Raw genomic sequence first — 13,090 nt, 5'->3', positions numbered from 1 at the left:
CACAACAAACATTCACATGCCTACTCTTAAAACATGCGATTCTCTTTTCCATATAAAAGCTCTGAATATTTGAGGTCGGATTTTTTGGTTAAAATTTTTTTAGTCTATAAAATATATATCTATGGACCTTATGCTGTTAAAAACGAGTGTTTGGAATCAGAAAAGCTGCTTTCATGGTTTGTTTTGTACATCCTTATTTCGACAGCTTATAAACTTAATCAACTCATCACACGAGGATATTACAAAGCGCATTTATATTTTATGTATTGAAAAGTAGAAACACATGCCACTATTATCATCATCACAGAAACATAAGTGTCTAGAACAAATCTCTCTTAAGTTCAATGCACGCCCTTTATTAGTAATATTTTCCTTTGGCCTCTTGGAAACCAAACTATGATGCAGTTGTGATTTAAAACACACCCAAAAGTATAAAAATAGTTTTAAACCGGCGTTTTAATCAATCCCCTGATTTGCGACTTACAGAACTGGGCTTTACTCCCTCCAGAGAGACCTATTTCTATTTATCCCCTCTCTCGTTCCTGCTGTTTTTTGTAGAGTGTTTTTTGTTTTCTTGGGGGCGTTTTGTTAGTGTTGTGTGGATTTTTTTGCTTTGTTTTGTTTTTTTTTGTTTTTGTTTAGTTTATTTTGGGGTTTTTGTCATTCTTTATCTGCTAGGGTTAACAATGCATTGTCTGCAAAGATCGTATTTTTATTTTCTTCTTTGCAGTCAAATCTGCACATAATAAATTCCAAGCTAGAATATTCCTTGACTATTGTGCTATTAATCCCAAAGAAAAAAAAATTTAGTGTCCCAAAGAAAGGAGAAGTGCTAAGGAGGGAAGGATCCAAAGCCAATTGTTTGGCTGGGCTCCTTTGGTCTTTGGGTTTGGTTTTGACTTTTTTTTTTTTTTTGAAAATTAAAAATTTTATTTTTGAAAATGTGTAAAAATTTTACATTAAAATGGTACAATAATACTTGCTGTAATTTTAACAATATTCCTTGTAAAGAATACGCATAAAGTACAAAATAAAAAAACTCCGTAAGTCTATTATAATACAAAACACAGGTTAAAATAAGAAATGATAATCTTGACTTTCTTCTGTGTAAACACGTTAATCTTTTCTTTTATAAAAGTACATGAGACAAGTGTACTAAATGAAAAAGTATTGCTCTGCTGTCCTCCCTCAAGCCTTTTTTTTTTTCCTCCTGTACATTACTGTTTTCAAGCTCCTAGACCTGAGAATCTCTGAACTTCAGCGGTTTAGAGACATTATTTATCACCATGTTTGTTTCTTTTTAAGGAGTAGCGAGTAACTTTCCGATGTAGTGACCGCCTGCCCGTGCAGTATCTAGATCTACACCTGGCTTTGCACTAGTGAAGGTCGCGGGAGGTCCGTCGCTCGCGGCGGACGGCCCCCGAGCCCCGTCACAATTATCCCCACGCAAAGACAGGCAGCCCCTGCGGGCAGCGTCCGCCGGGCGTCCGAGCGGCGGAGAAAGGAGATACCCCAGATCCTACCTTCGGAAAGACTCCCAAACACTTAACAGTTAGAGATCCGTGCCGCGAAGCCGGGGGTGGCGGGCAGGGCGGCGGCGGGGGGCAGGCCGCTCCCGGCGCTCCCCAGCGAGCGGGCCAGCCCCGGCGCCGCGGTCGACTGCGAGCCGCAGCTGCTGCCCGCGCCGGGGCCGGGGCCGGGGCTTCCCCCGATGATGCTCTCGATGGAGAAGGGCGAGCGGGCCAGCGCCGCGCCGCTGCCGGGCTTGGCGGAGTGCAGCGAGGCCGCCAGCGCCGGGCCCAGCGGGTGCGCGTAGCCGAAGGGCGTCCGTGCCAGCTCCGCCGCCGGCAGCAAGGGGCCCGGCGGCGCGGCGGCGGCGGGGGGCAGCGCCGCACCGGGGGCGCTGCCGGGGGCGGCAGGGGGCTGGCGGGGCGGCGGAGAGGGGTGGTGGAAGGCGAAGAGGGCGGAGTGGGGGTGGTAAGGCTGGAGCTGGAGACCGTAGCCGCAGCCGTAGGGTCCGTAGGCGCAGGGCGGCTGCTGCGGGGGCTGCGGCGGGGGCTGCGGGAGGAAGGCGGCGGGGTCCACGGCGCGCAGCAGAAGCTCGGGCGCCGGGAGCTGCTGCCGCTTGAAGCGCTTTCGGCGGCGCAGGAAGCTCCCGTTGTCGAACATGTCGGCGGATTCGGGGTCAAGCGTCCAGTAGTTGCCCTTGCCAGGATTGCCGGGCTCCCGGGGGATCTTGACGAAGCAGTCATTGAGGGAGAGGTTGTGGCGGATGCTGTTCTGCCACGCAGGGAACTTCTCCCTGTAGTAGGGAAAGCGCCCGCTGATGAACTCGCAGATCTCACTCAGCGTCAGCCTCTTCTTGGGGCTCTGCAGGATGGCCATGGTGATGAGAGCGATGTAGGAGTAGGGCGGCTTCACGAGGCTGTTCTTGCCGCCGCCGCTGCCCGCCCCGCCGCCGCCGCCGCCCGCCCCGCCGCCGCCCGCCGTCGCCTTCTGCGGGCCACCCCGCGAGGGGGGCCGAGAGCCACCGGCAGCGTCCCCGCCGCCCGCCCCGCCGCCGCCACCTACGCCTCCGCCGCGCACGGGCGACCGCGGCAGCAGGGCGGCGGCGTGGAGGTCGCCCACATCCTCCTCGTCCTCTTCCTCGTCGTCGTCGTCGTCCTCCTCCTCATCCTCGGCGTAGGAGCGGCGGCGGCGGCGGGTCCGCGGCTCCTCGTCGTCCTCCTCGTCGTCTTCCTCGCCCACCACATCGATGTCGGTCTCCTCAGCCAGCGTCGACGCCTCGGACATCTCCGAGCTAAGGGTCATGGCGCGGCGGCGGGGCAGCGCATCGGTGGCGGCCGGCGCGGCGCGGCGGGCGAGCGGGCGCTTTCCCTGCCGCCGCCAGGCCTCCGCGCCGCTCCGCGGAGAGCCGCCCCGCCGCCGCCACGGGCAGGCGGGCCGCTCCGAGCCGCGCCGGCCCCCAGCGCCGCTGCCGCGCCTCTGGAGCGCTCCCGCCGCCCGCTCGGAGGCGGCGGCTAGTCAGGGTTTTGTTTCGGGGTATTTTTTGCTGCCGTTTGGATTTCTCTCTTTCTCTTTTTTCCCTTCCCTTCCCCCCTTTTGGGGATCTTTTTCGGGTTTTTTTTTCGGTTGGGATCTGTTATTGCGGGCGCAGGGAGGTTGCGCCGTCTCTCCTGGAAGTCGGTTTCCCCTTCTTTCTCCTCACCTCAGCCCCCAGACATTAATGGATGCGGGGCAGGAGGGAGCGCGCCTAGTCCTGGGAGGAGGAGAGGGGAGGAGGCTGGCGAGGAGGGAGGGCGTAGGGGACGGCTTGCTGGGCCTTAGGAAACACGGTGAAAAGGCTGGGGCTTAGTCCCAGGGAGGGCAGCCTTCCTCCCCGCCTTGTAGCGAGGGGGCCATCACATGGCTCCCAGCGTCAGAACCCGGCGAGTCTTCCCCCCTGGCCAAGAAGGGCGCCTCGCCACCGTCTGGGCCCTCCCGGCCTCACCCCATCCAGGGGGGGCCCCGGGGGGGCCGCGGGGAGACCGGTGCCATATTTAGTGGAAAAGGGAGAAAATAAAGATAACACTTGACCCTCCGCGGGGAAAAAAAAAAAAAGAACAAAAACCAAAACCAAAAACAAAACAAAAAAAAAAAACCCAAACCCCACCAAACCAAAAAGACAAACAAACAGCAACAACAACAACAACAAAAAAAAAAAACCCAAAAGGAAAAAAAAGTCTGTCGCAAAGTGTAGGCGCACCTTCCCGGATACCCTGAGGACGGTCTAGGAGCTTTGCATCTTCCGGGGTTGCCCTCAGAGACGGGGTGCTGCTTCCCGTGGGAAGGAAGGGGGAAGAAAAAATCAAACCGGAGAGGGAGATGGTGAGTTAATAAACTTCAGACTTCTGTCCGCGGAATGGTTGAGAGACATCCTTCCCTACCTCTCCCCCATCACTCTCCAGAGTTTAATTTACTTCAGAAGGAAATAAAATATCTCTGGCTATCGACCTCACAAACTCTAAAAGAACAGCCTCCAAAACACACCACTATTCTCAGTCAAATTGTAAGGCTATGGTTATTAAAGAGAGAGAAGCAGTTCCCTCCATTATGAGAAACACTCCACTCCCTCCGCTATGAGAAACACAGAGAATTAGCGTTACCTCCTTTGCATGTAAAGGAAATAAAGTCACTGGCCTTTAGAATGGAACTTTCGCTTTAAGTAGGAGCAACACCCCTGCGAAAACGACAGAGGACTGCTTGCTAATTTAGTGGCACTGTTCCCCTTTTCAGGTGATCTATGATACGACAGAAGACCGGGGCCCCCTTTATGTAAGGGCTGGCAGGAAAAAAAAAAAAAAAAAAAAAAAAAAAAAAAAAAAAAACAAACCCAAAAAAAAAAAAAAAAGAGAGAGAGAGAGAGAGAGAGACAAAAACTCCACCAAAGAACCAGAACCCAAACAAAATAAACCCCCAGAAATTTGGACAGAAATGCAATTACCATGGTCTTAAAAAGAAAGGCTTTGAAAATTCCCATCTTTCCCAGTTCTGGCAGGATAAACCGCAATCAAGATCCGACTGGGAGTAAAGGAGCATTTCTTTCTTTGGCAGAAATCGTCCTGAGAAGGGCAGACTGATGCAAAAAGTCTCATTGATCAAATCACACTTCGCAAACAACGTACACACCCAATTTCTCGAAAAACGTTTTGGTTTGTCGCTATACTGTCCTAACCCAAAGCTACAAGCCACCCTGTTTCAAACCCAGTTCCATGGATTTACAACATAATCCTTTCTACTATTTCCAAATAATCCTATTTACATTTTGTTCACTACTAAGGCGCCTGCAAGACAATACCACCAAAAGTTACAAAATGGGGGGGAATAAAAAGTAAAAAACCCAACCCTCTATATCCAGCTAATTGCTATATTTTTTTTTTCCCTGCACAAAAATAGATATCACTCGGATTTACAGTTCCTACAGTTCATAAAATCTCTCTTCGAATTAGTTTTAAGGTCCTCGGGAAGCTACTAAAGAAAGGTAGATAGGATTCTTCGTCTTCAGGAGGTTTCTCGTCTTTTACAAAGAGTTACTATTTTTTCTTTCTGCTTCCTCCCCCCCGCCCATTCTTTATCTTCTCCTAGCCTGAACGTTTAAAACTGTCTTTAAAAAAATCATGCTCTAAAGTCTGAAGAACGGTGAAGTTTAAAAATGCACCAGGGAAGCGACAAACCAAAAGAGCCGCGCTCTGCCCTCGATCCTGCTCTAGCAGAACGCGCGGGTGTTTCACTGAGCGTGTGACACCGGCGGCTCCTCCTCAGCACCGAGCTCCCGCCAGCCTCGGCTGGGCTGCGGCTCGTTCTGGACGGGGCCGATCGGGGTGCCATCCCGGGGTGGCATTTCCCTTGGCGAAATCCGGCCAGCGGCGGGGCCGGGGCTTTGCCCTGTCCCCCAGCTCGCGGTCGGCGCCGCTCCGCTCCGGGCACGGCTGTGCGCGGACGGGGGATGCCATCTACCGGCAAGGAGCGCCGGCGGCGGGACCGAGTGCGGGGCTCGGGGCCCGGCGCGACCTCCCCGGCCAAAGCAGCCCCCGAGAAAGGCACGGTCGGGCAGGAATCCCCCCGCTCAGCGACTGGGCGGCACCCCGAGACCCTAAAGAAGAATTTTGGAGCCACACCGCGAAAGGGCTGGAACTTCCTGGACCACCTTACCACCTCCGTGACGGGGCTCTCTGCCCACGCACCCAACCACCAAATGACCACCACTGACCCAGGATCTTGAGGGCTGTCTTCTACTGTTTCCTGCTAGTCGTGAATGATCTGATATACATCTAAAACCACAGTTGCGGGATGAGAAATACAGTTACTCAGCTAGGATTTATGCTTTTTTTGTTTGGGCATATTAAAATGACTCATAAGTTTTGGATTATTATGAATTGTAATTTTTGTTATATACTGTACACACAATTCCTGCATGCATACACAGAACATCCACATTTTACCAGTGCAGCCCAGGCCGTTATTAAAAATCAAAGATTACCCTGGGCACTATGCAGGGCATTTTCAAGCAGCCACACAGGCACACTGGCTGAGGCGCTCTGAGTTTTCTGCAGCTGCAGAACTGGACTTTTTCTTAATGTATAGAACCATTTTTTGAGTAATTTCCATATTCTGTGAATGTTGTGTCTTGAGTCAAAGATTGGATGGAATTCTGAGCTGCTTGTGTCATAGAATAAATAAATAAATGCACCAGCAATTACCTTGCAAAAGGATGGCGGTGTCCATGACCTCTGTCCATGACAGAGACATTAACAGTGACAGTGACAGCCGTGGTCTTCTTAGCCCAGTATAACAGTGACCGGCATTTTATCTCCACGTTTTTGGGTGTTTATTTTCCCCTACTCTTGCCACGCAGTTTTGGGGAAGGTAACACCACCTTTAAACCTTCTGCAGAGGCCAGGATTACAATGTCTGTGTGATCACAATGCATTGGAGAGGATTGGCAGCAGTCACCTGAAAAACTAAAGAAAATCTGGGGTTCCAGCCATGTCTACTGCTGAAAAAGGGTTTAGCATCCTTGGAGGTGATCTCCCCTCTACTCCTGTCAAACATTTTTTTCTTCTTGACCAAGTTGGTTTGGTTTATTTGTTTTGTTGGGTTGGATTTTTTTGGGTTTTGTTTTGTTTGTTGGTTTGCAGATTTTTTCTCCTTGTTCTATAATTCTTGTGGGCCATGTACATTTGTTCTGACAAGTGAAAGTGACCACCTTTAAAGCTCTTTGGATTTTTAATTTCTGTAAAATGTGATTTAATGTCCTCATGATGTTCTGATCTTAAGAAGCATTTTTACTGGGTTAGACCAAGACCCATCTAGCAGAATAAACTGACTTCACCATGAGCTAAGACCAGATGTTTAGGGAAGAATATAGGAACAAGACAAGTGTGTAACATTAATTCCTAGCTGCCAGAAATCTAGGTTTCAAGCTGTTCGTTTGTTTGTTTTAAAGCAGAGATAATATCGGAATTTAACAACCTGTGAGAGAATTTATTCCATGAATTTGTCCAGTTGTTTTCTGAAATCATGTACATTTACACCACTAAACATATTCTGTGGTGAAATGCTCCTAAGCTTTAACCATGAGTGGTAAGAAGTGTCTCTTTTAATTTGCTTTATGCAAGTCACCTGCTCATTTAAATGTGATGCGCCCTCATTTTTGTCATGGAAGAGACAAGCAACAAGTGTTGTTCAACACTTTCTTCCTGCTGTTCATGACTCCGTAGATTCTATGACAAATTTTTTCATTTGTCACCTTTTTTACATGCTGAGGAGTTCTCCTTCAGAATCACTAGAGTAGCACAGAAGTAATTATGTATTCCTGATAATCTTTGTCATTCTCTCCACCTTTTTTCTTGTTCATTTCACCCCTATTATTTTCTTACTAGTCCTTCAAAACAGCATGAGATGCTTAAATTTTCTTTGCCAATTCTAATTTCAACTTATTATTTCTACCCCTTAAACCCAGTAACTCTTTCCAATGCTGGTGGAAGGATATCAGATTTACAAAATTAAGCACTGGCTGCTGGAGCTGATATAGCAGAATACTTTTCACACGAACAAATCATGCTTGTTTAGGTTACCTTTAATTCCATAACTTCACCAGCTACTGAAAATCTTTCTACCATTTTCCACATAAGCCCTTATTTTTTTTGTTGTAAACAAGCTTTAGCAAACTAGGAGGGAGATCCCATAATTCGTGTCTCAAATATTTGAAATATTTTCTATTTCATTCTGTAGAGTTGGAAGTAAGCCCCAAAGGAGTACAAACTCATTCATAAATTCAGTGAATATTGGCAGGTATATTCTTCGTCCACTTAAAAATCCTTGGGGATAAGCTGTATCGTGATCAAAGACAATGATCCATTTTTCCATCTAGAAATTAGTGGGTAATGGGTTCCTGCCAGGACTTGAGCAGAAATAGCAGCTAGCTGTTGCAGAGAAAGGAAGGCCCTTGCCTTGTTCAGCCTTTCCACCTCTTGCCATGTATGCTCACCACTCCTGCCGAGCCACCAGCTGGACCAGGAGGTCTAGAAAATCAAGTAAAATCCAGAATGAATAAAAATTTTGGAGATGCCAAGGCAATAATCAAAGGTTGCATGATGGTACTTATACTTCTAAAGTGGGCCAAACTTAGTCCTGATTCATCCCGGACTAAATGTGATATGTTACACATTTACACGCGTGTGTTGGGTTGTTGTCTCAACAATGTTTTGACTTGTGTTAATGTTTAAAGACAATACAAAAACCACTGTCTTAGCAGAGGTCAAAATATTTCTGCGATCATGGCTTGAAGGACTCAAGTCCTCTTGAATTCTGTGTATAGGATGTCTTTAGGAATAAACAGTTTGTCTAAGTCTCTAACATCCATGCATAAATTCAAGGTATCACCTTTTCAATGCATAGCCAATAAAGGATATAGTGACTTCTACCTCTTTCTTATTTTCTAGCAAGGTATTTGCTATTGACTAGAACTAACAGGCAAGCCTTTCTTGGTGAGCTTTTAGCAGTCTTATTAACTCAAATTCCCAAATATCCTGCAAAGCCCAGTTGAACTATGTACAGTGAAGGCAGGGGATTCTTGATGTAGCCCTTCTCCAACTACTCCCTAGTAGGACTCTGCAGGGTGTTACAGGGAGAGGCATCCTGGAAGTTGTAAAAAGCCTGTGATATGGTTTGAAGCCCAGGTATTTTGGGTTGCTGAGTTTAAAAACTACAGTCATGGTGAGAAAAGGACATTGTTTGCTGGGCAGCAGCCTCTCTTCCTTGACACTAAGTCTATTACAGATCAACTCTGTGGTACATGATACAACATGGTAACACATGAGATGGAAACAGCACCAGACTTTGGTTGAATCTTTCTGGGCTCCTATCAAAGTTTATATATTTTACGTCCCTTAAAAAGTTTCTAATTCTTCAGTGAGTCTAATGTCTTGATGTCTGGAGATGGTTTCTTTTCCATTCATCTCTCTCTCTCAACATTTTTGGTTCTCTACTACATAATGCTGCTATTTTCCTCCATAAAATTGCTAACATACATGGGTATTTTCAAAATTACTCAGTACTTTCCCCCCTATGTCCTGCAGTTAAATACAGCATTCTTCTGAACAAATGTTTCCAAATGAAATTTTAAATATCAGATTTCCTTCACTGCCTAAAGCCATGTTTTTTCATCTTCTTGTTCCTGGTAATCAAGACAAATATTGCTTCACTACAGCCTGATCACTTATGCTTTAGATCTGTGATTAGTTCCCTCAATATAATACTAGCACTTCTCCTCAACATTCCCTGTTATTACTTATGCAGCACTGGCCATGACTTTTAGGAGAGCTTTTCCACTACCATTTTGAGAACAAATGTCATTCTCCTGCCTTTAAACTTCCATATAATTTAGGAAACAATTTTTCTAAGTAACCATTTTAACGATCTTCCTCCATTCCTATGCTGTTTTGGTGTAGCTAATGAACTTTCCTTTAGCAATGTATATGCTTCAATGTTTTTGAGGTCATGACTTTCACCCTTTTTCAGAACTGAAAAGGTGTTTACTGAGCTCAGGATCCCTCTCAATGGTACAGTCCCTGGATCTGCTTCATTTCTCATAGAAGATCTGCAGCTACTACGAAATCCAGGTTTAGGTTTATGTTTCCCATTATGGAATTACAAAAGAAAAACTGAAGAAAACAAGCCAATACTATTTTAGCATGCTAAAATGCTTTTTCTCAGATGTAAAGCTTGTTTTTTTTGAAGGTCTCCTGTTTGATCCATGAAATGTAACCAAATCTTAGAACCTCTTGAACTGCCACTTTTGAATCACTTTAGCTGTGTCCTGATACAACACAGCAATGCGGTTTTCATCATAGTTTGTCTTCAAAAATCTCACATGAGAGCATAGGAGATCATATCTCTAGACCAGTTGATCCTAAAATGCCAGCCATAACAGCATTTTCTACAGTTTTTATCATAGGGTAATCTTTCTGTGATTAATTTTCACTTCAGTATTTTAGTCTAATAAAATATTTTGCTTGTTTGTAATCATTATTTGGCCTAGCAATTCTAGACTATTACACATATATGGATGGCAGAGCGTAAAAAATCTGAAGAAGATTTGTTACAAACTCAGGTGTGTTCTGTGTTTTTTCATCTTGGTTCTCTTCACTTTTTCTGCAGGTACATTGGCAGTTTCATCCTGCAATAAATTTATAAGCTTTCTTTTTAGTTCCTAAGAAACTCTGTCTTCCCCAAACACCCCCTTCTCCTAAATCTGCTTTCCCCCCCTCCTTCTGAATGATATACTGGGGTTGCTAGTTCAGGTAAATAATATGAGCTTCCCCTGCCATTTTTCTTAGATATGGTGAACCAAATTTTTGGAGGTTCCCCCACCATCTTTTACAGTTGTTTGATCATCCCCCAATTTTCATCTGTGATTCACCTGGTGGGAGGCACATAGGCTGCTGCTCTTCAGCAGTGCCTTTTGAATCATCATCCCCCTGAGAATTTCTACCCCCACCAGATGGAGTCATCTTGGGGTTATCATTAATTTTCACTAATTACAAAGGCCTCGATTTTAACAGGATCAATATCTTTTGTACAAATTATCACTCGGCTCTGGTGTAGTGAAAAGATAATGTAAGAGCAAATTAAATTTACAGACACATAAAAAGTAGTGCCTTGGCAAAATCTTGGCTCTGGGGATTAGTAATAAGGGAGACAATGTTAATCAATGAAGAAGGACAGATTAATTATTAACATAGTCTTACAGAAACAAGACCAAAGAGAATAGTTAACTGAGGATATTCCAGAGAAGAATCAGTATAAAAAGCATAAAAACACAGGGTGAGAAGGCAAGGTCAGCAGTGTTTCCACTGGTCCCAGTAGGCTCATCAAGCTCGGTTGAGGTGGTGACTGGGACCATGGAGCAACACGGCTCCTCCTCTCTTGCATCACTCTGTGAGCACGTGTAGCACCGATGAGAATGCCAGGCTTCTTCCCCCACAAATCTGCTCCTGCCCTCTGCTGTGCAGCACAGCTCCTGCAAGGACTGCTTTGCCTCCTGCTGGAGCCAGACATGCGCGTTCCCCACGGCTGTGAGATTAGTCACACTTGTCAGAGTAAACTCAAACACAGTGGCAAACTTGTGGGAGACTGAAATTGTAGACTGAATGATCTCTGCCTCAGAAATGCAAACTGAGGAACAAGGTTTACATGTACTCAAAGGCAGCAGCAACTGTGTGAGTTAGAGCCTGGGAGGAGTGTAAGTTTGGCTCTCAGAACAGGACTCCGAAAACACAAAGATTGGCAATACTTAAAAAGGGTAGATTAAGGCCTTGGTGAGGGAAAACAGCTACAGGGGGACATCTCTGAGGGATCCAGTAAAGGCACACAGACGGTGTGTGCCCTCCGTGACCAGCAGCAAGCAGCTGCATGCGGATAGTTTATAAATTACAATAACATAACAGCGGAGGAAAAGCCACAGGGAAAAACACACAAGGTGGAAGAAATAAAAAGAACAAGGGCTGTTACACAGGCAGTGGTGACAGAAGAATCTCAGTAGTTTGGCTGGGCAGGGGCAGCTGGGGGCATTGGGGTTTGTTTCACTTAAGGGGCCCCACCACAGAGCTCTGCACTGGCCAGCTGGGAGGAGGGAGGTGAGTTGATGGGGACAGCAGGGAGAAGCACAGCCACGGGCTTTGAGAGAGGGCCTGCACTAAAAAAGGGAGAAAGAAACACAATGCTCACGTGTTTTCTAGCATGAAAAATAATAAACACATAATTAGTGAGGCCACATCTGGGGCACCACGTCCAGTTCTGGACTCCTCAGTACAAGAAAGACAAGGAATTACTGGAGAGGGTCCAGCCACACAAGCACAACTTCTGGGCCACCTCTGTTATGACAGACTGTGGGAGCTGTGCCTGTTTAGTCTAGAGAAGACTAAGAAGGGATCTTGTCAATACGTATAAATATCTCAAAGGCAGGTGTCAAGAGGATGGTGCCAGACTCTTTTCAGTTGTGCACAGTGACAGGATGAGGAGCAATGGCCATAAGTTAAAACACAAGAAATTCCTCCCCAACATGAGAGATAACTCCTATATGTTGAGGGTGGCTAAGCAGTGGAACAGGCTGCCCAGGGAATATGTGGAATGTCTCTCTCTGGAACTGTTCAAAACCCACCAGGATATGTTCCTGTGTCATCTGCTCTGGGTGTTCCTGACTTATCAGGGGCATTGCACTGGATGATCTCCAGAGGTTCCTTCCAATCCAAATGGTTCTGTTACTCTGTGATGCCAGACTATGGATGTCAAGCCTGTGGCAGGGAACTTCCCTGGCAAGGCTGCAGGTAGCAGGCTGGGTAAGAGGGCAGGGCAGGCATGGTGAGCACTGGGTCCTGCCCTTGCCACAACAACCCCAGGCAGCTCCAAAGATGGGGCAGAGTGGCTGGAAAGCTGCCCACAGGAAAAGGACCTGCGGGTGCTGATCCAAACATGAGCCAGCATGTGTCCAGGTGGCCAAGAAGGCCAATGGCATCCTGGTCTGGATCAGCAATGGTGTGGCCAGCAGGGCAAGGACAGGGATTGTCCCCTTGTACTGGTGAGGCCACGCGTCTAGTGCTGTGTCCAGTCCTTGGCCCTTCAATAGGAGGAGGACATTGAGGTGCTGGCAGAAGACCAGAGGTGGCCAACAAAGCTGGTGAAGGGTCTGGAGCACAAGTCTTATGGGGAACAGCTGAGGGAGCTGGGGATGTTAGCCTGGAGGAGACTGAGGGGTGACTTTATCACTCTCTACAACGACCTGAAAGGAGGTGCAGCAAGAGGAGAGTCTACATCAAGAGGAATTTCTTCACAGAAAGGCTGACAAGATATTGCAGCGGGCTCCGCAGGGAGATGCTAGAGTCACTATTCCTGAAGTTGTCTAAGGAAAGACTGGCCGTGGCAGCGCGCGCCAACCACACCGCAGCTCTTTCCCGAGCCAACAGCTCCCGGGATTCCGCAGCCCGCCCCGAGGGGCGCCCCCTGCCGGGCCCGGCGCGGCGCACGCGCGGCCCGGCGCGCAGCTCCTTCC

General features: G+C 47.3%; 1 protein-coding gene across 1 annotated transcript; it reads right to left on the bottom strand.

The window, feature by feature from the left end:
* Positions 1 to 237: 237 nt before the first annotated feature.
* Positions 238 to 2,811, bottom strand: FOXD1 (forkhead box D1). Its single transcript, XM_063180636.1, has one exon. It carries the CDS (start codon positions 2,809 to 2,811, stop codon positions 1,546 to 1,548), a length of 1,266 nt encoding a protein of 421 aa, XP_063036706.1. The 3' UTR covers positions 238 to 1,545.
* Positions 2,812 to 13,090: the final 10,279 nt, after the last annotated feature.

Source organism: Melospiza melodia, chromosome Z, assembly GCF_035770615.1.
Source record: "Melospiza melodia melodia isolate bMelMel2 chromosome Z, bMelMel2.pri, whole genome shotgun sequence".
Classification (NCBI taxonomy): domain Eukaryota; kingdom Metazoa; phylum Chordata; class Aves; order Passeriformes; family Passerellidae; genus Melospiza; species Melospiza melodia.
Note: the sequence above shows the minus strand (reverse complement) of the source record. Positions and strands in the feature narration are given on the sequence as shown.